Genomic DNA, 22,890 nt, shown 5'->3' with positions numbered 1-22,890 from the left:
AAAAATGAAATCCTTTCACTTGACGAGGTCACGGGGGGCTGGCCAGCAGCCAGGCACAGGGCTCCCAGCGCGGCTCTGCCCGTTCCTCTCTACGAGCTCGTTGCTTCCTCCAGGACGCTTCTCTCGCGTGTATTTCTGCACACCACAAGAAGAGGCTTAGATTTGCTTTTCTGCTCAGTATTTAGTTTGCGCTACGCTTTGAGAAGGCCAGTAACGTCTTAAGACCTGTTGCAGCCTCCGAATACAAGCCCCCCCCTTTGCTGGGAGGAGGTTGACTTGACTGAGCCGCATGATCGGAGTCAGGTGACAATATTGGGCACAAAACCGGAGGAGAATAAACAGTTGGGTGTAGGAGATTAGCTGCTGATCTTGCCTTTTGACAAGCTGTGTTACTCCTCAGGGAAAAATGGGTGCGTGGCCCTCTCCTCTGCTTTGGAGCTTAACCACAGCGTGTTTAACAGGTAAGTCCTCCTGGAGCGGCGTTTCTCTTCGCTGGCTGAGCACGGAGGTGGGTAAAGCTGTAATGGGCTTGTGAAAGCACTGGGCTTCACCATCTCGGGGTGCTGCAGAAGGGCAGGGCGAGGGCAGGAAAGGATGTGAGTGTTGGAAGACAGGCAGTGTTGGAAGTGGGCCGAATAAGGTAAATATAAAAACATGTTTTATTACAAGAAAAAAAAAAAGGGAGGAAAAGTAGAGCCCTATTACTCTGCATATTGAAGATTTGCAGTGGCTTCTTCGTGGCTTTATCTTAAACCCCAAGGAACTGGATGCCCCAGTGTGTTCACTTTCTTGGGGTGTTTTGGTAACTGGGTCTTTATAAGAGAAAGAGCTTATATAAAAATGCCTGAATATTTTTGTAATCGTGCCTCTATCTGCTCCTCTCCTTGTTCTTCTCATCCTTTTGTACTGCTTAGCTATCGAGAAAAAAAATCTGCGTTCTTATAGTTAATATTTTTGCTATGTGGGATCTGCAAATCTTGTTGCACTTCAGATCATGTACCTTCCAGGGCAAGTCTGGCCACGTGCAAGCGAAAGCTCCTTGGGGTTTGGTGCTGCCCTGCTCTCTTCTCACTGCGGTCCACCTGCGTTCAGGGGGTCAGAGGCTGCCAGGGGCCCTGCGGCCGCCTCTGTTTTTGGAGTATGAACCCATTAGCCCTGCTAGAAAAATTTGCATTTTACAGAGTTCCTTGGCAAGGGGCAAAACCACTCAGAGCAATTACCCGCCGAGCCTCTTCTTAGGTGCGTGCATCCAGGGCAGCCTGAGCACGTAACAAGGTATGAGCCGTAGTCTGGCACTCTCATGAAATTAAACGGTTTGGGGAAACTCTCCATTTCAGGAGCCAATTATTTACCTGTTGAATTCACCAAAGATGATTATCTTCACCTAGATCTGTAACTGTTGACTTGGTTGTGTTTTGTTTGCCTTGAAGGGTTAGTTTTTCAGAACGGCAGGCTGCGCCGTTGTGCAAGGTGAAAGGGAAGAAAAACAAGGGAGCGTCCACCCTACTTCTGCATTTTGTGAGTTCCTGGCCAGTGTCCATGTGCCACCCAAGTCAGCAGGGCTGCCTGCCTTGTAAGTCAGGAAGGATTAGCACTGTAGTTAAGACTCCAGTAACCTTCCCTGACATCCTTAAGGCTCTTGGAGTGCAACATCATGCCAAGGTATCACACAAAATGACCCATCCTTGAAGTGTCCCTGGAGATACTTCTGTTGATTCACAGTGCCCCTAAAAAAAAAAGAGAAGTCTCTAGAAAGCGAAATCTCTGCTCCTTGGTATAGACAGCGTAAGTGCAGTGCAGAAGAGAAAATGCTCTGATGAAGCTAAGGTTGTTTGAGTATTGTTTTTTCACACTTGTGATGTTTTAGCTCGTAAAACAAAACATCGCCCATTTTTTACTAGGTGCTCAAAACTATTTTTTTCCAGCCTGCCTACTTCTTTCTTTTTTTTTTTCTCCAGAAGTTGTTTAAATGAATTTATGAAGTACTGGCTACTGAAGGCTGTTGATGGCTACTGAAGTTTTGCAAGCAACTCTTCAATGACTATTTTAGTTACATGTTATAAAAAGATATTTTCCATTAAAAAGAAAAAAATCCATCTTAACAATACTACCATTTAACACCAGAACCAACCAACCAATGAAAAGTTACAAAGAGGCAATATTCAACTAAAAACATACTGTTAAAAAACAACAAAACCAAACCAAAACAACAAAATTCATCCAGTTGTGTGCAGTCCAAAGTGTTTAAATCCCCTGCAGTGTCTCTGGCTGGCAGAACGGAGCAAATGCTGGGGTCAGGCTGCCCTGTGGGAGATCAGACTCTGATCCCAGTGGTCCTTCTGAGAGCTTTTCCCACGAGAACCTGATGGTGCCCTTGACTTGCTGCTCGTGTTTACTTTGCGATCAGTTTAATAAAACTCTGGACTGACTCGGCTCGTTGCCAGACGTGAGGAAAGAGAAGCAGACTGACTTCAGCCCTTAAGGCAGGTGAGCCAGACAAGGGGAACTGTGCATCTCGGTCCTGGGTCGAGGCACGGCCAAGGTAGCAGTGTCCTCCGTGGGTACTGCCGAGCCGCTCTCCCCGCCTAGGACCAACGCTGCTGTCTCCAGTCACTTGCATTTGGGCATGGGGCAAACAAATATGCCACAAAATGATCACTGTTAAATTCAGCGTCTCTGTTTTGGGGGCTACAGCAAGAAAATGTGGGCAGTGGCCCAGACGGCTGGGTGCTCATCTGCTGCTTTACTCAAGAGTTAGAGAAAGATGGGTTTTTGCAGGCAGTGGAGTACAAAGCAGGCAGTATGGAGTAGGAGGGAGCGCTCCCAGTCAGCTCTCTCCATGTGATCACAACTTTCTATGGACTCTTTTATTCAGTGTCCTGATCTTGCTGTAGAAATTTAACTAGAGTTACCAGTCAGCTTGGTCTGCATATTGTTGTTGTTCATACCGTGGCGGTGCTAAGCACTGGTACCCATGGTGCCCAGCCTCGCGTGGTGTAGCCAAAATTGAGAGAGAAGTCAAAGGCTGGGGGAAAAGCGGGCTTGGGAAAAAGCCTGCAGGGACCCGTGGGTCTGCAGCCGCCTGGCCCTTGTGCTGTCGCCATTCCCAGCTTCTCATCCTCCTCCTGTCCTTCCTCATCCACGTCCCGCCGTCGGGTGTCAGCTGTGCTCTTTGGGCTCCTTAAAACCCATAAAGGGACTTCTTAAAATAGTCCTTTCACTTTCCATGCCAATGGCCAGTTGATTTTGGCAGGCCCTCTTGCAGTGATGGCTTAGCAGATGTGTGATGGTTGGAAGAGCGTGTAAACACCACGTTATCAGCCACAGTTGCATCCCGATGCTGTATGAAGTTTTCAGAAGCTGCAGTTAATTTAGAGTAAATCCCTGCCCTCCCTTTCTGACCCAAGCTGCTGCAGCAGGAGCTGGGTATTTTGTTTTTGCTTTGCTTCCTTCGCTTAGTACCACACTGCTAAATTAAAACCAACTAGCTACTTTTCGTGTTTGGTTTTACCGGTGTCACCCGTGTTCAGACTGGAAGACAACCCCTGTGCTTGTGTGCGGAGAGATGGCTTTCGTCAGCAGGCAACATTTCAGTCCACTACATATCGCAGCAGAACGACGTGAGCTGCAGTAATACCCCTTTTCCCTGAAGATTACAGCTGTCTCTGCTCTGATGGGGGGATTTCAGAATCAAAGCAAGTCTTGGCCTGCAGGTTCCCTTCTGGTTACTGGATGTATCTTCAGAACAGCTTAAAAAAAATTCCCAAATCTATGACTTTTCTTTGCTGATCCCTTTAACGGAGATGGGATAAAACAGCCAGCTACTTGACAAGCATCTTAAATCAGGTTGTTGTGAGATCTCAGGGTAAACCATCTCAAGCAGCTATCGCTGACAAAATTGAGTGTTTCAGGCAATTCTCACACCCTTTTATCTAGGAGAGTCAGACCTCCTGGACCTCGGCATCTACTGAGCTGTGGCCTTGTGAACCTGCTTATTTCCTTGATAAGTCTCTTGTGTGCCAGGGATGCTCAGATGCTGCCAATGTTCACCTCCTTGCCTCTGTATTGCTCTGTAGTGGAACATAGCAGGAGGGAGTTTCTGGACATCAAACAAGGATACACAGGTTAAGCAGTTGATAAAGACCTAATGGGAAGCCTCTGTTAAAGGGCGAACAATAACTTGCCCACTAATGATGTTTTTTCTTCTCTTAGGTATTGCTTTAGGCCAGACAACCACCACCCAGGTCCCCATTGCATCAACCCCAGCACCTCCCAGTGCCCCCACTACCGCCGCCTCTGCTCCCCCGACTGCCGCCGCAACGCTCTCAGCTGGAGCGGCGTCAACCACCGCAAACCTTGCCGCGTCCACAGCGGCGCCGTCTGCCGATCCAAGCACAAAAAACCCCGCTCAGACTCTGCCCGCCACCACAGACGGGACCGTCCTCGCCTCTGGCAGCACGGCCGCCTCTCCAGCGTCTACAGGAGCGATGGCCGCATCCACCGGCGCCCCAGCATCCCCTTCGGGCGCGACCACGTCTCCTGGGGTCCCGTCAGCAGCTCCGTTCCTCACCACCGCCGAGCCCTCGAACTGCAGCGGGGTGAACGTGACCGCCTGTGCCCGCTGCTCCCCGGGGACGTTTCCCAACGAAGGTAAGAAGAGTCCCTGCTCGCCCCGGCTCTCGTGTTAGGTGGAAAAGTGACTGGTCGAGGGAGGTGAAACCAGCACACCTTCTCATGTTGGAGGCTTGGACGGGCAGCAGGAGTGGGAGTTAATTCGTTGCGCCTTTCTGAAGTTAAAGGCTTGGCCTTTGCTGGCCTCGTGCTGTGGTATTGGTCTTCCCGAGGCTTCCCCAGTAGGATAAAGCAGCAGTAGCGTTGTGGCACAAAGCGTAACACAAGTGCAGCCCCGTTTATTGGCAGGAGGTTGTTTTGAGGTACACTGCCGAATAAAAGGACAGCTTCCAACTATCTGTCTCGAATGTTTGAAAGAGAATCTCTGCTATAGAAACAACCTTTTCAGTTGGGCCTGAGAAACTACTCGATCAACCTCTGTTGTGGTCAGGAGGGCATAATATTACCTTTTCCAGAAGTTATATATGTTGTAACATGGCTGCTTTTGGTTTGGGTTTTGGTGTGGTGTTTGTTTTTTTTTTTATAAACACCACCATCCCACCCCCTAAAAAATCCCAAATAAAAATCCCTAAAACACAAGCCATGTACTTCTTGCTTACTCCCCTCACTGCAGGGCACTTTTAGAAAGAAGAATAAGCAGCTCTGATGCTTCAGGGTAAATCTGCAGAGGACAGGATGTAATTCCCACCTCCCTCGTGTGCAGGTTGTTCACCCACAGGGTCTTCTCCTCTTGCCTGTGCTTGGTTGCTGCAGCACCAAGGACTGGGTCCTGCAAGCAGTGGGATGGCAGGTCTGTCGTGTCCAGCTACAGCAAATCCCACGTACTTACTCTGCGTAGCTCGGATTTGTTTTGTGGAGCAGAGAGGGCTAGAGCTTGTGTCTGGTGGGAATGCCACAGTACCCGTGCTCAAAGAAAAGCTGTTGCTGCTTAAGGCAGATCCTCTGCTCTGGGGTTTTACTTTTCAGTTCTGCTTCCTGTAAGCCTAAATTATCAGTAATCCAAAGGAGTATGTTGGCTCTTTTTTCTTTTTTGTGTGTTGGAGGGAAAACAAGGAAAATCCTCCTGGCCCCTCAAATTAAAAAAGAAAAAAGCAGTCATCTTAATTACCAGAAATCCACATTGATCGACTTGAGACCTTAGATCATCTTATGGTGGTTCTTCAGCTTGCTTGCTAACGGTGCACAGCAGCATAATTAGCGTTAATATTACGGTTTCTACCCTCTGAGACTGTCTTGCTGGAGGGATTGCATCCCAACGCTTCTGCATTCGTGGCAGCGACCTGTCCTGATGAGCACAGTGGTTTAAGTCAAGTCTTGCAATCCCAATCCTGACTCTTTTTTTTTTTTTTTTTTTTTTTTTTTTTTTTTTTTTTTTTTTTTTTTTGTTCCAATTTAGGCACCTTGAGCTGCTCGTGCTGTTCGGGGGGCTCGTGCACAGACCCCGGTGCCTGCACCTCCTGCCCGCTGGGCCACTACCAGCCCGAAAGTGGGCAACCGTCGTGCCTGCCTTGTGCGCAGGGGCATTACGCCAAGTAAGTGACTGAGCCCCTGGGCACGGGGTGGTGGATGCTCTTCCTCAAAACGCTTCCCAGCCGGCAAAACCTCCTCCTTTGGGCTATAGGAAAAGTGCTGCCGGGGTTGTTTCTCAGTGGGAAACGTAGGGTTTTGCTTCCCCAAGGGAAAAAGGGCAGCTCAGGGCTCGCTGTCCCAGCACCCACCCGTGGTGCAAAACACTCAGGGGCGGCAGCAGCGAGAGGCCGTGTGCTCCCTGGCTTCTTGCAGGGCTTCGTGGCAAATCGGGTCAGGGAGCTCTTTCACTGCAAAGCCGAAATAGCTCTGTGCCTGCTGAACTAGCCTACAAACAGTCCAGCCTCTGGAGAAAAAGCCAGACTGCCTTTGGTCTGCGCTTCAGACGAGCTCCCCGTGGGGCAGGCGGAGGTGTGAAGGTGTGTGCTTCTTCAGCACTGCTCAATTCTTCTCACCAGGAAGCCTTACTGTGGATATCCTTGGGCCGAGGGCTTCCCGGTGGCAGCTCCAGCTCCCTGTGGGCTGCTTTTTTTTTTTTTTTTTTTTTTTTTTTTTTTTTTTTTTTATCCCATGGTCTTTTGTATGTATTAGGAGGGAACAGGGCTTCTTTTGTGACAGGGGGACACTTGGGAGTGAGGCGTGGGTTCATCTCCTCAGCTTTTCTCTAGGATACCTCTGGCCAACTGGGTTCATCTCTGTGCTTTGCCCAATTACTTTCTCAATCCCTCTTTTGTTGCCTCCAAGGGATCTCATTACATTTAAGTCGCTGGCATCTAAAGCGATATACTTAGCTGATACAGCGTGGAAGAGCGAACAAGACATCCCAGCCTTACAATTTCACCAGGCTGCCTCATCCCGGGGACGCTGCACAAGTGTCCTCCGGCGGTGGGGACACACGCGTGTGCCGCTCTCACCATTTCCCACTGGGTTTTCCCTTGCTGTACCCAACGTGGGCTTTGTCCCTCGGGTGGCTGCAAGGACAGGAGGGGTGGCGAGAGCTTCCCAGGACCGTGTCCCTCGCAGAGCGGCTCCGTTTGGACCAGCCTGGGGAGAGGGGAAAAAAAAAAACCCCAGCTGTGAAGAAGGTTTTGTTTGCAGCAGCCCCTGAATTTGAGGGGCTGCCGGCTGCTTCTTCCATGCTCCCCCCTTGCTGTTTGTGCCGTGAGGACCTGCCTTACCTTATTTACCCCTACAAGGACTTTAAAAAAAGATCGGGAGCAGTCTCCAGGGCACTACACAAACGCTGCTGTTGGGATGTCGGAGAGGGCAACGCGGAGCCGGGTACCGGCAAGAGCCAGCGAAGAGCGGCTGGTTTACGTACGCGTGCTGGAGGGGGGGACCAGAAGAAGGGGGGGTCCGCAGGGAAGCGGGTCCGGCGGGAGCAGCGTGTGCGTGGCCATCTCCGTGGCAGCTGCCAGGCCCCAGGGCTCTGATGGGATCATTTAAGATTTTTGTGGTATTTGGAGAATCCATCATGCCCTGAGCTTTGAGAGGCTCTGGCTGGCGCAGGCCCTGTATTGGTTTGTTTTAAGCAAAGCTTGTGCTACGTTTCCAATTGATTTTTATTTTTTTTTTCCACAAATCTTGCTCAGCCCTGGGGTTTCCAGAGGAATTACAGAGCGTGTCCTTGTTTTCCTCCAAATCATCCCCAAGTATGTTAACAAATTCTTATGCCCACATGCTTGCTGTTGGGGATTTGGCTCTGTTGGCGATGAATGCAAGAGCTTTCCTTTTTCTGTGCCTTTCCCTCTTTTCCTCTCCCTCCTCCTGGAGGTCTAACATATTACATCCCCTTTCCCACAGTCCCAGTTATTTAAGGTCAGGGCTCTCACACATCAGTGCCTGTGGTTTAGCTCCTTTTTTCGACTCCTAAGTGACCTGACTTTCAACAATGGAGCAGCTTCTTTTAAAATTACTGATGGATGCTGAACATCAAACACCTCTCCAATTCAATTCAATTTCCAAGTGTGGATTTAAAAGCCTGACTTGTAGCCAGGCTTATTGGTTTAAACACATTTTTCAAGACCCAGATTTCAGACTCAGAAACCTGTCCGTTTCCATATAGCCCACAGCCACAGGATATCTTTAGTGTTAACCATAGAATCATTTAGGTTGGAAAAGACCTTTAAGATCATTGAGTCCAACCATAAACCTAACACTGCCAAGTCCACTAGAGTTCTGTAATAATACAGAAATTCTATTTTTTTCACTGGACCCTTAACATTCAGGCGAGTTCAAGTTGTTTTTCTGCCTGAACTCCTTCATTATAATTATGCTATTTCTAGACTTGTTAGTGAAACAAAGAGTTGTGCTCTGCCCCCTCCTCTTAAAGTGGATAGAGGCTCGGGTGACCTAAAATAGCACTCACCTCTGCTCCCTTCTCTCCTAGCTTCACAAGGAGCACCACATGCCTTCCCTGCCCGCCTGGCCATTACGCTAATGAATCTGGGGCTGCAGTCTGCAGAGCATGTGAGAAAGGTAGGTTTTGATTTGTATTCAACCCAAATGCATTTTCATCAGGCTATGCGATGCTTTTTTCCCATGGCCAGATGCAATTACCAGGTAACTTAAAAGCACCGAAGAGTAAACAGGTTATTTTGTTCAGGCTAAAAATAGAATAGCAGATCTCTTCCCACTCTGTTATTGACGTTTTTATTAAAATGAAAAGAACAGATCTCCGAGTCACTCTTCTGTTTGCAACAAGCTAATACTAACACTGCAATGAAAGCCTTTTCCAGAAAGTCAGGAAAGGTTTATGAAATTCAGTTATAGCACAAGGGGGAGGATGGTGTCAGGAAAATAAAGTATTCCCCTATTTTTAATGGCAAAAATGAGTCTAAACCATCCTTGTTTTCAGTTAGACAGTCTTCTGCAGTCTGAATATTAAGTGTAATACTCTCCTTGTTCTCCAGACATTAAAAACTGGGTTTTCAGGGAGCTACTTTGCACCTGGCTAATGCAATATAAGCCTGGTACAATGTGTTCACAGACAGTACAACATGTTCAAAACAGACTAGCATTTACTTATGCAAAAACCTAATTAACACATGCAATGCAGCAACTATTCTGTACACAAATTAAGTGCTCCTCATACGTGCACAACTGTTCTTTTGAAAATCCGCCCACCAAACTGTTTGGCTGGTCCCTAAATCTTGGCTATCGCTTGCTAAGTTTGGGAGGAAAAAAGTCTAACTGGTGACAGCGCTGCGGTATGTCACTCCCTTTACTGAGCAAATTTGAACACCGTGTTAGACCACAGAGGAGTCTGTGGGGGTGGCCCTTAAATCACGCAATTATAAATCTAAAAAGTTCCTTTTTCCTTGCAGGGAGGGGGAGGTTGTTTTGTTTTCATCCTGCTCTGCCGCAGCCTCTCCTGCCCGTTGCAAATCTCGGCCGGTTTGAAGGGCGCAAGGCAGATCTTACCCACACCGCTTCCAGCTCCTCTCTGAACACAGGCACCGTAATTCTGTCCCACGCGGACCCACGGCAGTGCCCAGTGTCGTGCATCCTCAGGCACCTTCCCAAAACCACCTGAACTCCCAAGTGTCGTTCTCCTGCCTTTAGAGGCTCCTGTTGGGGTGGCGGGGACTCGCAAGCCGGGTCCTGCCTGTCCCCCTGCCCACGCCGTGGGCATCTCAGGGCGTTTTGCTCCTTGTTGTGCTTTGGGGAAGGGTCTGTACGTGTCCTCCTGCCCTTCGTGGTCCTGGTGGTGCAGGGAGGGAGAGCGGACAGCAGACTGCTGTTGTTGGAGCCATCCTGGTTGGTGGGTCTTGTGTCCTTCCCTTTGGGGAAAGGAGACGGACCCCAGAATTAATTACTGGGGTGGGGGAACCCCAGCAGGGGCTGGGGGTGACCGCAGAGGTTTCCCCTGGCCAGAGACCTGCTCCAGTTGAACAACCCAGGAGTCGGCACTAGGATCACTTATTTCAGCTTCATTTCAGTCCAACCCGTTGTGCTGGGAAGGTTGACCTATCTGTCTGTCACCCTGGCAGGATTTTGGATGCGAGAGTGACACCAGGGAAATCTGCCCGAGCACCCCACGCTTCCCTCAGCATGGCAGAGGTCACTAGGAAACTTTTATTGCTCTTTCAAGGCTTTTGACAAGTAGAAAACAAACACCCTAAATTAGCCCATGAAATGCCACCTGAAGCGTGTTGTGGAGAGTTGATTTGGTTGTTTGTGAAGAGATGAGTAAATATACAATGATGTGGGGCAGTGACAGTGGAGGAAAGATCCTGAAGCCTTGCTCTTCTTTCTTTCAGGCTATTTTAGCTCCAAGCAAAAAGCAGCTTTTTGTGTGCCTTGCCTGCCCGGATTGTTTTGCAAGTAAGAAGTCTACTTGTGATGCTGGCCGTCAGGCAGACGGGGAGGGGTGGTTTTCTTTTAGCCGCAGAGCTAGAAGACCCAATGTAGCGGCCAAAGGCCACTCACCTGCCATTTCAGCTGTAGGGACGTTGGTGCTGAGCCCTGGCGAGAGAGGGGTGGTACGGTGGAGGGGAGGATCCTGGCGGGATGTGGAGGTACCCTGGGATGAGGTGGGAAGAGCATCAGCTCGCAGCCCACCTCTGCCATCCCCTCTTGCCGCCGTCGCGGCGTTGCACGCCACTGATAAACAGATGCCGGCACAGGCATCGAGCTGAGCATTGCTCCGTGTTTTGTAGAGTTAAGCGGAGCTGACGGTTTGTTTATCCCGAGTTGAGATGGGCGGAAAGCAGTAGCTAAACTACCCTGGCTGAGCTGTCAGCCCTGGGGTGGGAGAGAGGGCCTGGAGAGGTGCTGGGGGGGGACCTTGTGGTGGGCTCTGCACCCTGCCGTGTAGCGATGCCTGCACGGAGGTTGTGGGGTTTATATCCAAAGCAGGTGAATTGGCACGTGAATACTTACCTTCCTTCTCACCTCGCCTTGAGGCTCGTTAGTCCCACGTTACGCAGCAGATCTCTGCTGAACCTTGACTACATTGCAACAAGACCGGACCCAGGACTTACCCGGCTGTATCGCAGGTGTCTCTCTCGACTCCCTTCAGGACCCATTGACCAGTTCCAGCCAAGTTCATTAAGGAACAGTGACTTCTGGGATAGCTAGTTCCAACAAGTTTCATGCAAATAAGCAAAGAGAGGACAGAAATGCCATGACGTGCCCAGCCCCAATCAGACATGTGAGAAACCACACTCGAGAGAGACACGGTGAATACCCACCAAATGGCAAAAGCTTCGTTCCTGGTAGACCCTGGAGACTTCAGTCTGTGCATACCTGAGAGAGCTGCCTTTTGGTGGGCTGGGCTGGTGTCCTGGTTTCGGCTGGGCTAGCGTTTATTTTCTTTCCAGAAGCTGGTTATAGTGTTGTGTTTTGGATTTAGCGCTTGTCCTACAGCGTTGTCTGCCTTCTCTCCCTTCCCCAGCACCACCGCCTGCACGGCGTGCCTGCCTTGCCCTGGGGGGCGAGAGTCTCTTCGGGAGGGTTCGGAGGAGTGCGTGCCCTGCCTGCCAGGTAAATTCTGCAGCGGAGGGGGGGGTCTGCGATAGCCCGGCTGGGAACACACGGCTTCAGCATCAGAAGGAATGATTCATTCCCGAGACTCGTCTCATCTGACCCAGAGGATGCCGCTCCCTGCCAGCACGAATGTCCTGGCTGACATTTGCAGAGCAAACCATCGCCCTCACCATGATGGGAAGGTTCTGGGGGGTTTTTGGCCCTTCCTAGTTTGCTAGGACCTGCTATTGGAGGCCGTGCCTATGCCATACCTTCTTGCCAGCATGGTTAATGGCTTGGAGGAAGGCTGGTCACCTACATGCCAGGGCTGCCGAAAGCTGTGGCTAGACACAATTCCAGCAAAAAAGCATCTCCATCAGTGGTGGTTGCTTTGCTGATGAAACCGCAGACTGACTAGCAGAGGCAGGGGATGCTCTGTACCTGGCAAGAGTTAGCCTGAAGCAAAAGGGACAGTCATGAGGGGAAGCGAGGAAAAGACTCTGCTCCTTGCATCGCTGTCTTAAATAACATCAGACTGCAGTGGGCGAGTCAGTGGGAAGGCAGAGCGCTCCAGCCGCCCCCGCAACCATCGCTGGCGAGACTCCTCTCCGGAGACAGCACCAGGGATTTCTTGGCGTCAAGTTGCATTTTTAAACATGCAGAAAAGAATTTACCACTTCGAGACCTGGGACTTCTTTGGCCCATCATTCCCACAAAGCTTAGGAAAGTGAGCCGTGCTTTAAACTTTGCTCAGCAAGTTTCAAGCAGCTGGAAAAGGTGTTTGAATTCGGAATTAGAGAGGATGAAACGCTGCTGACCTCCGGCTCCAACCTTCTCTCTGCTTTAAAGCCAGAGCTCACTACTAAACCCATCTCCCACCGCACTCCTACTCGTACTTCTGTTTGCCAAGATCTATCCCCAGATACCCTGTAGTGCCTCTGTCCTGCCCCTCTGCCAGGGAGCAAGGACCAAAGCCCAGGCTCAGCTTTTGTTATGCACATGAAGTATTTAATGGTCTTTCTCCTTGTGGCTTTGAAAGCTGAATCATCCCTATGCGATTGCAAAGACCCCGGAGTCTAGTGCCAGATCTTAATTTTGTGCTTATTTGCTATTTTAGGTATGTTCAAAGGTCCCAGCGACAACAAATGCAAGCTCTGCAGGACAGGAGAATACCAATTACAGCGGGGCAAGGAGAGCTGTGACCTGTGCCCAGAAAATCACTACTGCCCTGTGAGTCTCCATCAGCTGGTTTGACAGCCTGGATTAACAAATATAGCTGTCCTGTGACAAGCTACATATGCTTTAATTAACAACATTTTTATCTGAGCTTCTTTCCTTTTCTTAAACATATTGCTCTGATGGAGGGAGATGGTTAAAGTTACGACACCAGGAGCCTGGGGAGCTTCAGCCTTGGAGCTGCCCAGTCTCACTGGGCCATCAGAGGATGGGGTGTCCATTAATGAGGGGGTTTGATATCTGATCATGCTGTATAATGACACCTTCTGCTCTTCACCTTCCTCTGAGTAACACCATAGGGGCAGACAGGCTGAATTTAATGATGGCAGCTTCACTTCTTGGTTATTTTTCTTCTGTTTTTTTTTTTTTGATGCTGAAGTGTCACCTCCCTTTGCACTAGTTACCTTCCGCAGTCCTCCCCCCCGTTTGCTGGTGCTGAATTACTTCTTCTCTTGGGCAGAGCCCAGATGTGAGCCCGGTCAAGTGCCCTCCCGATGCCTTCTGCCCGGCGGGCAGCGCTGAGCCGGCGTACTGCATGGAGGCCTTTCTGTACAAGGCGGGCGATTCCTGCCAGCTGACTCCCCTGATGGTCATTCTCCTGGCCGTCCTCTCGGCAGGTAAGTGTCGGTCTTCTCTGGTAAAACTAGACACCCCTCTGCAGCTGGGCGCCTTCACGTTACGCCAACAGCCTTCTCTGGATGGTGTGTTTTATGTTTCTAGAAACCTGGATTTCTAATAACGGTCTTTCTGGCTGCTTTCAATGCAAATCACAATCCATTCCCCATTTGTAATTAGGGATACTGCTGTATTTGCTCTGACAGAAGGCTACTGTAATGCTGAATGTTTGTTGTTTGTCCTTGGGAAGCAGGTGTGCGTATGGACCCCAAAACAGGAATTTCTTGGCTGCTGAAAAGTAGGAAAAAGGACAATTTCCTTTTGATACGAGACTGCAAGTTTCCTAAAAGCATTTCCCCCCTGTAACATAACTCTTGCCGCAGCAGCCAGCAGGACAGGGTGCTGTCGGCTTGTGCAGTGTTGGCTGTATCGATGCTGTAGTGCACCTTGTAGCCAACAGAATAAAAGACAACCAGCACCTACTATGTGGAGCATCCTTCATCCCAGATGCTGCCGGCTTGTAATTAGCTCGTTAGGGCAAGCCAATGGGTGGGTGAGCTTTGCCACCTGGAAGCTACACCGTGCATACTCATTCCAAAACAATGAATGTGCATTGGTAGTCTTGGCAAAGGGAAAAATAGGAGTCCTGTAGCTTTTAGTCAAAGTTTGGAGTAGGTTCAATCAGAGATAACAGTTATGATGCCAATGAGCAACTGTTACTGCTATGGGTTGCAAAGAAGGCAGACGAGCAAGGTGGGAGGAGGGACTCGTCTCCCGTGCACAGGCAGATGAACAGAAACCCCACTGTAAGTGCCACTTCTGCTACCAGCTCTCTCGGACACAGGATTTTCATCTCTAAGTCACAGAGATAACCAAGTCATCAGAGAATAAGGAATTTTAGCCTCAGATCCCCGGGTTTCTGTGTTTTAAGCACAACAGTTACATGCCTCCTTGAAGACCCATTCTCCAGTCCAGCTCACTGCTGTTAAAAGGCAGAGGGGAGATAAAAATAGATGCGCTGGTCCCCGCAACGAACCAGAGAGAGCAAAGCTGCTTCTCCAACAACAAAGCAGGGCCAGTTGTTCCCACGAAACTCCTCTCTCGGCACCTGAGGGCTTCAGGGATGCATAGGAGGGGAAAAAGGCAGCAGGGGCTGGTTGGCGGCTTGTCCCAGAGGGATGAAGGGTCCTGGTGGGAGCGGACGAGGGTTGTTCTCACAAGCTGTGGCTTGGAACCGCATGAAAGCTCCTCCGCTGGCCTGTATCCCCTTGTGCCAGGCTGTAGGCCAAAAATCTGCCAAAACAGATGCCATCCGAAGTGGGTATTAATTAGAAAAAAGTAGATTAAAATGAAGCGTATGAAAAGCCTCTCCACACAGGGACAACAACGGCCCAGTAGCCAGTATTTCTGATTGATAAAACAAGCGTGGGGGTCACAGAACAGCATTCCTCAGTGAAGTCCTGCCTGTCACAGAGCTTGCTACGAAGAGGGTAAAGGAAAACGGCCCACACGGGAACCTGCGAGTATTTCACGGCTGGTCTAACAGATCAACTGTTTACCATGAGACTGTCTGCTCATGCAACCTAAATTTGGATGTATTTGTCTGGCCATATTGCATCACAGCGACAGATTTGTGCTCTTCTGTTAAGATCAATTTTCCCTGATTACGCTTCTGCCAGAAACAAACAAACAGAATGTCGCAGTCCTTGATATTTGCCAATTATTTCCATGTCTATGCCCAATCTAAAAGTAATTTTTCCTGACAGCCCTGATCTCAGTCTAGACTCAAAGTTGTGCTTCAGTGTAAAAGCTGCACAGAGCAAACTCGTTGCTCAACAAGACCCTTCAGTGGGGTCTGCAATGGGTAAGATGCCAAGTGGAAAATAATAGTTCCACAGAGCAGAGAGCAAATGGGAGTAGGAAAGTGAGTTACTGAATTATTTCATTAAAACCTGCTGTTATTCTCCACAGCTTCCAGAGTAAAGTTGAAAGGCTGCAGTATTTATTATTATAGCTAGCCAAGCCTTTTTTTGTGCAGAGTATGTAGAAGAAAAAAACCCCTTATTTTACCAGAAGAGAATACTTCAGTTGGGAAGCTCTAGAGCAAACAGCACCTGATACTTTACCTTCCCATCTGAAAATAACTACCCTTCCTTACCTTCCAGGTGGAATCCTTGCTGTCTTTCTAATAATTCTGAGAAGAAGGCAAGAATATAGCAAGAAATCGTTAAAATCTCTATTGCTCCCCAGAGGCTCAGGACGACACACAACTTACGGGGGGACCGAACACACAGAACCAGTCTATGCTGGCTGGTAGCACGGGACACGCTATCAGCAAGCACCCTCTTCTTTTTCCTGTGTGTGTATATGAGGAAAATGTTTAACCATGAGCAACCTATTTCTGTATAGCTGAAATAAGTGCTGAGAATTTAAACTCAATTTTTGAGCTGTGGCTACTTGTGCTAACCAACCCAGCTACTTGCTGTACTAAAATGGACTGATGGAAAAAGTCTTCCCCTTTCAATTCCTGGCTTCATTTGCAAGTAAATACTTTTCTCCTTTCCTCAGGGGGAAAAAAAAAGACACCAGCAAACAATTACGTGCCTCTCCATTTCAACAGTCAGCTCAACAAACTGAGTGAGGATTGAGGACTGCTCCAGTTAGTGAGGTTCCTGTGATACAACCGTCACTTCCACCTGAGCAGGAACTAGCATGAATGTGTGTCCTTTTAAGACTATGCCTCCCCCCGCCCCCCCCCCCTTCTCAAAACTTTACCATTACTTTAAGTAAGTCAAGGGAAGGGATCCCAAAGCTTTCCCCTTCCTCTCAGCTGTGGGAAAACATGTGCAACTAAAATAATGGTTGATTCCTGGACAAATACGTCCCTTTTGCTTCCTGCTCTAAGGTGGTGCTTCATAATAGAGCTACAAAAGCAACTCAAAACTTCTAGCAAACCTCACAGGAATTGTTTCTTTCTCTACCAAGCCACTCCAGTAAGACATAAAACTGGAGCAATCCTTTGGAGCCAAACAGAACAGCACACCGCAGCCACGGAAGATGCCTTGCATGTTTTTGCATGCTTAGGAGATGTGCCTGTACTAGACCCATTGCTTAAATGTCCGTGCAAAGTTCTCGCCCTGATCCCTGACACTTGATTCATCTCCTACCCATGAGAGGAGTATGTGTGGTTGGTACCTGTGTGGAGCTGGGGCACTCCTGCTTTTCCCTGTGCAGCTGGCCCAGTTTAACCATCTGGTTAAAATGATGCGATTTCTATTTTATAGGGATTATTTCAAATTGTGCAGGTGTTTGTGTGGCCAGTTGACTCTTCTCTTTCTAAACTCGTTGTTTGCTGTATTTTCCCTATCATGTTTTTTCTCACAGTGATGTTTAGCTTTCTGCACCTAGTCCTCATGGCCATTTGAGGTCTCACCAGCATACCAGGCACTCAGAAACGCCCATCAACCGCACTGGAGCCAGCTTCAACTGCTCCATGAAATCAGTACCTGGTGTCTCTTAACCTTCCCACGTTGTTGTCTTCCTCCTTCTCCTAGGGTGAAATTCATACACGTAGTAGGTGTGCTGCATAAGCCCAAACAGACCAGCCAGCTGTGACCCTTCATCACAGCACTGTGCTTCACCAGCTCTACCACTGCGAGTAAAAATAGTATTTACTGTTAAAAGATCTATGTTTTTAAATGAATGTGCACTGAGGTGGAAGCAGGTGTTACTCCTCCCATTAGTTTTTCCCTGGGCTAGTGCAGCAGCAGAGTCAGCTGAAGTAATCCAGCTGGTGGGGGGGTTAAGTGGTTACTGCCCTCAGCTGCTCATTCTTCTCTCCCCAGGGGAGGTGTAATAATATATAAAAATAATAAAATGTATCAGTTCTCTGATCTCTCTCAACTATGTCAGATGAATAAATGCACGGGAAGCGAGGTACATCGTCCTCTGTGGTCAGACAGGTTGCCCAGAGAGGTTGTGGATGTCCCATCATTAGAAGAGTTCCAGGCCAGGTTGGATGGGGCTTGGAGCAACCTGGTCTAGTGGAAGGTGTCCCTGCCCATGGTGGGGCAGGGGGAGCATGGACTAGATGATCTTTAAGGTCCCTTCCAACCCAAACCATTCTAGGATTCTACTCTGGGTCAGCAGCAACATGAACATACCCAACCCTACTGCACAGCACAGGCAGAGCTCCCCCCGTCCTCCCCACTAGTCTCTCTTACGCTGTCGATTTAGTAGACAGGCATGAAGTAAGTTTCTCAACTGGCAAAACCCTGTGGCTTTTCACAGGAGCAGCAAAAGGACACAATCCTGATGCAGAGCACCAGAGGATCTCAGCAGAACGGTAATCCATTCGTATCAAAGCAATTTTCTGAAATGCTCTTAAAAAAAAAAAAAAAAAGTAGCTGCTGTCAGACACAGGAGATTCCACCCATGAAGACAAACCAGACCCAAAGAAAAACCCATCTGGAAAAGCAAAACACAGTCAAATTCAGACCTGACCAAGCAGGAACAGCACCAGTGACAGCTAAACGAACCCAAGGGAACAGAACTGGTAGGACTGCATGACTCCAGCTCAAAGTCGCTAAAGCCTGTAAAATTACGAGCAACAGAAAACAGCGCTGTAACAGGAAAACCCGTGCTGCAAAAAAAGTCCGTATTTTTGTGATAAGCAATGCTGTGAAAACAAGCCAAAGCACAATTGTTATCACTTCCATATAAGCCTAAAACATTATTTCCACAGGGTCTCTTAGGAAGTCTTGGACTGTAAGTTTTCACTATGGAAGAACAACATACCCAGTTCCCTCGCTGCCAAACCACGCTTCCTTAGTATGTCTCATTTCACTTTTTTTCTTTGAAGAAAAAAAATTGTCCCCAGAATAACTATATAGAGCTGTTTTCAAAAAAAAGGATTAGCAACTTTTTAAATAACTAGGAATAAATTTTAATATTTAATAAGACACTGAAGTTTCTCAAGCAGTCAGACATGGAATAATGTGACTCAACAATGTGGAAAAATCCCATTAATACTTCTTTCAAGATACTTTGCTTTTCCAAGTAATTAAAAAAAAACAACTAAAAACTGACCATGAACACAAAGCTATTGAACAAAACAGACATTTAATTTGATTATTCTTCCTAGATTGTATGAAAATACATCTAACATATTCAACTGAAAATTGTTTCCATGCTTGCTCATGTGATAAAAGAACAACAAATTCCGAATTTGGCTATTGTGTACCAGCTTTGAAGAGTTTGCTGGAAAAGGAAAGACATCTTTCTACTTCGACGGGCAAGCACTAAGTACATAATTTAATGCCACATAATATGCCATACTTAGATGTTATTTAGATGAATTTATAACAGAAAATTTTTCAAGCTGCTGAATGCTAAAAAGTATTGAGTTGCATCATGAGAAAGCTTAATTTTTCAAGATTGTTTTCCCTTCTATTTGAACAGCGGGAGAAGGAAAACAGTGAAACAACTTTTCTTTTGTTGTCTTTTTTTAACAAAACTTCAGCCTATTTTCCCAGTGCTGCGGAGAAAGGTACAGAAGCCTTCATTGAAAAACACGTAAAACCCACCTTTCCTGATTCAGATACTAAAATTCTACCAGATCACCACCTGAGTGACTTAGCTGAGCTCATGGGGTTACACGGTCAGTACATATTAAGGGAGAACATGATCCACATTTCTTTTAAAGATCAGTCTCCAAAGTATGCGATCAGCTGAAGAAATGAATTCCTAGCAACTCAAAAGCAAACTCCTAGTTTGCAGTCTCACTGATGCAAGCCTTCGTTGGCCCACAGAGTTGAGCAGTAAAAAGCAGAGAAGAGGTAGAAGGAAGCAGAAAGTCAAACAGCCACTTGCTAAGATCTGTGTGTGTAAGTTTAACGTTACAAAAAGAGCGCCGAGAGGGATTGCTTTGAACGCCAAAGTCTTTATTTACCCACAGACAGATACAAAATGGGTGGCTGTCCTGCATCCTGCCATACTAATTGTGCTTGTGAGCCCACCCGAGAGGCAGGCAGGGAGTTGTAGGCTCCGCGACCGATCTTACAACGGATGGTGTTACTGCAGCAGTGCCGAGCAGTAACTATTGGAGATGGTGGCTTCTGGAAGTGGGTATCTGCCTCTTAGGACCTGGGGCATAACTGTTCCAGGGTGCCAGAGCTGTTACACCTATATATGAAGAGGGAAAAGCAACAAAACAACTAAAAAATTAACAAATTATAAAAGCAATGGAATGTAAAGGTAAAATTTTATAATAACTTATTTAAAGGTATTCTTATAAAGCCTTCCTTACATGGTATAGTATTCAAAGAATGGTCCCAATGACATCAAATTCCTTCATTTTGTTTAAAAGCAATGAGGAAAATCTTTCTGCTTTACTACCTGATTCTCACTTTCCTCCCCTCACAAACCGATATTAGAGAAACATACATAATATCATTTTTTGGTTTTGATTTTAGGCACAGGCCTATGCGTACGTCCTGGTATAACAAGTATCTAGAGTAGAGGGAAAGTTTCCCTCAAAATCAATTACGAAATCTTGATTTTTAGCTCGAGTGCAAGGCTTGGCATACCACTTCAAAAAAAATGCAAACATGTAACACTTCCCCCTATTTTGAACTGTGCTATTTTTTCAAAATTATTTGAAAAAAATTAACCTTCCAAGAGTGTTTATAAAAATTGATTAAAAGAACAAAGCAGTTTGGTCACAAAATAGAAACCAAGGAGTTCAGGATAAGGCAATGCTACATTTAGAACCTCTTTAAATTAATATCTTCTAATAAAACCAAAGTTTTTACGTGTTGGGAACAAATGGGGATTTCGATAATTCAAAAAACTAAATCTGCAATCAAATCCTGAAGAAATACTTTGGAAAAAAACATACACTCTCATGATAATAGCAAGGCTTCATTTTCAAAAGGGCTACACAGAGTTTCTGCACTATTAAAGGCAAACTAAGCTAGAACATACACAAATTACTAAATGGACATGAAGGCGCACATTGTGTTTACAGAGGCTAGATAACAATGGCACAAGTCAAAACTTACTTGTAACACTGCCTAATCACACACCAATGACATGCACTGGGAAGAAAACAGGTAAAGACATTTTTCTTTACCGTTTTTTCCTAGTTCTAATATTATTTCCATCAATACTAAATCTTGTATATTTATCTCACTGCAAGTGCGAGAACCTAACGGGAGCAAAGAATTCAAAACAGCTTTGCTGACACAACACAGTGGCAATAAGAGAGTCGAGAGCAGAGCTCCTAAAAAAGTAAAGAATAATTTCAGTCTGCCAAGTCGAGTAGCCAGTTTCATACAAACTTTATCAAAAGGAAGAGAGTCAGGCTAAATTTCACATTAAAATTGTTCCTTACGTGCTTCTTCAAAAATCTATTTCACTTTTAATTAGATGTTTTGAATTTAGTTTTTGCACTTTAGTCAAGTTTCACTTCTGTTTCATTCACGGGGGTTTTTTTTGTTCCTTGTTGGGCATTTTTTGCATTCTCACAAAGTTGTAACGCTTGGACTCCAAGCATTCCAAAGAAATGTTTGCCTCTGTGTTTTGCTTGACATTAAGGGAAAAAAAAAATCAAGTAATTTTTTCAAATGATCGGTTTTGTAAGATTTATTTTTATTAAGACACAAAAATCCTGGAGTATTGGGCCTAGATTGCAAGACAATATCCCTTTAAATCCAGACTTGTACAGCTCTGCAAGATCAAGTGACTTCGATTTTGCTGGAATGAAATACAGGAAAAAACAGTATAGAAAAAAAATCTCTTACAACGTAAGATTTCCCCTCTCTGATACAGGGTGTGCCTCTCCCACCATGCACTATATTTCTTGGTGGAAGGATATTTAAAAACATGGTTGTTTAAGAATCATTGGAGAGCTATTTTATAAGAGCACAAACAAATCGTTATGTGTGTGGTTATAGTGAGATACGCACCTGGATCATGAATGGCATTCAAGCACTTGCTCAAAAACACACAAGGCAAGCAAATCTCATTGGGACCACAGATGAAGCCATTTCTTACTTAAAAGGACTCGAGAGCTAATAACTTCTTTCAAGGATATACTTACTATTTTAAACATCTGTTGGTTGACAAATACTACCTCAAAAACCTATGGTTACGCCTACCTGGTTTGATTTTAACCTACCTCCAACGTGAAAGTATTTTGGAGGGAACCTTTTACATTCGTAACAATTCAAGTGTAACTGTAATGCTGAGTAATAAGTTTGGTTTGTCCTGAAATTTTCTGAACTATGCAGTTCGTTATCAGTGCAGAAGCAGCAGAAGACTGCTGTGGTTGGCTCAGTGGATTTATAAAAACAAAACAAAACAAAACAAAACATCCCCCCCATGTAACCTTTACAGAATATATGTAAAATTGTGTCCTTCCCTGGTCATATTCACAACTTATCTACAAGATAGTGTTGGCAGTAGAAACTGCAGTCCATGACTATTTGCATTCAGCTCTCATCCATCTGTTCCTCTGCTTTCTCTTAGGCTTCAACTTGTTCAGTTTTTTGCGGGGTCTCTCAGTCTTCGGAGTTTCAACAGAATCCACCCCGAGAACATGTTCAGAGCAGCATAACTGTCCATTCAACATAGAATTTAGTACTGTCCCGTCTTGGTGTTCCTTGCAGAAAGAATTTGGGCAGAAGTGGCAGAAAGAAACAGACGGTTTGCCACACACATCACAGTGGTGCCAAGGACACTCCCACTTCCCTGCCATCAAAAACAAAGAGCGCATTAGTGGGGAGGAAAACTCGTCACCGTCTTTTAAAGAAGTTTTGTGTTCTGGCAGCTGAACAACGCACGACTTTCCTGACAAAGGAAGATGAGACAGCAACTACTGGGGCTAATCTCAAAAATCAAAATGCTACAACATACTTCTAAAGCTCAACTGACAGCAGTAAGTAGCAGACTTGACATCCTCTCATTTAAATACAGCAGTCAAGTCCAGCTAGAAGAAATTATTCAGGCTTTACTCAATAGCTTTTTACAGAACTTGTAGAGTATCCAAACACCCAGTCAACTGCTGCCTACCATTACAACGCTCACCTGTTTGTTGCAAGTTTTGCTTGGGGACGGCTGGTGTGCTTTACCTACGGACGCTCATTTGTCCCAGCATATCTTACCAGTCATTGTTTCACTTGTTTCTGGGATAACAGGCTTTGCCTGCTTCACTTCTTCATCTCCCACCTGACATGGCTGACTGGAACCAGGTAACTCCTGTGGTATCTGGAACTGCAACCTGCTGTGTGCTGCCTTTAACATTTTCCTACTCGCCTTGTTCCAGATGCCACTGCTATTCTTTTGGCTTGAACTCAACTGGCTTCATGCGTTTCTTAGATATAATCAACTTTCCTGTGACAGGGCCACAGT

At 46.7% G+C, this 22,890-nt stretch overlaps 2 protein-coding genes across 7 annotated transcripts in view; one reads left to right on the top strand and one right to left on the bottom strand.

Annotated features, from left to right (window-relative positions):
- The first annotated feature begins 102 nt into the window (after positions 1-102).
- Positions 103-17,462, top strand: LOC142045672 (uncharacterized). 2 transcript variants are annotated; one of them, XM_075018257.1, is made up of 10 exons: positions 103-303; positions 401-461; positions 4,213-4,650; positions 6,029-6,164; positions 8,549-8,637; positions 10,422-10,485; positions 11,558-11,646; positions 12,746-12,858; positions 13,325-13,481; positions 15,645-17,462. In XM_075018257.1, the coding sequence occupies exons 2-10, from the start codon at positions 407-409 to the stop codon at positions 15,794-15,796; spliced, it is 1,293 nt and encodes a 430-aa protein (XP_074874358.1). In that variant the 5' UTR covers positions 103-303; positions 401-406; the 3' UTR covers positions 15,797-17,462. The 2 variants fall into 2 exon arrangements, with proteins under 2 accessions (XP_074874358.1, XP_074915565.1); XM_075059464.1 differs by having other exon boundaries at positions 103-461.
- Positions 17,463-18,581: 1,119 nt separating this feature from the next.
- Positions 18,582-22,890, bottom strand: part of NSD2 (nuclear receptor binding SET domain protein 2) — a 105,164-nt gene continuing 100,855 nt past the window's right edge. For all 5 annotated transcript variants that reach the window (XM_075059121.1, XM_075058885.1, XM_075058963.1 and 2 more), the window contains one exon: positions 18,582-22,230. In XM_075059121.1, the coding sequence (XP_074915222.1) occupies positions 21,962-22,230 (269 nt within the window). In that variant the 3' untranslated portion in view covers positions 18,582-21,961. The remainder of the gene's footprint in view (positions 22,231-22,890) is intronic.

This window comes from Buteo buteo, chromosome 1 (assembly GCF_964188355.1).
Source record: "Buteo buteo chromosome 1, bButBut1.hap1.1, whole genome shotgun sequence".
Classification (NCBI taxonomy): Eukaryota; Metazoa; Chordata; class Aves; order Accipitriformes; family Accipitridae; genus Buteo; species Buteo buteo.
This window is presented reverse-complemented; position numbering and strand designations above follow the sequence as displayed.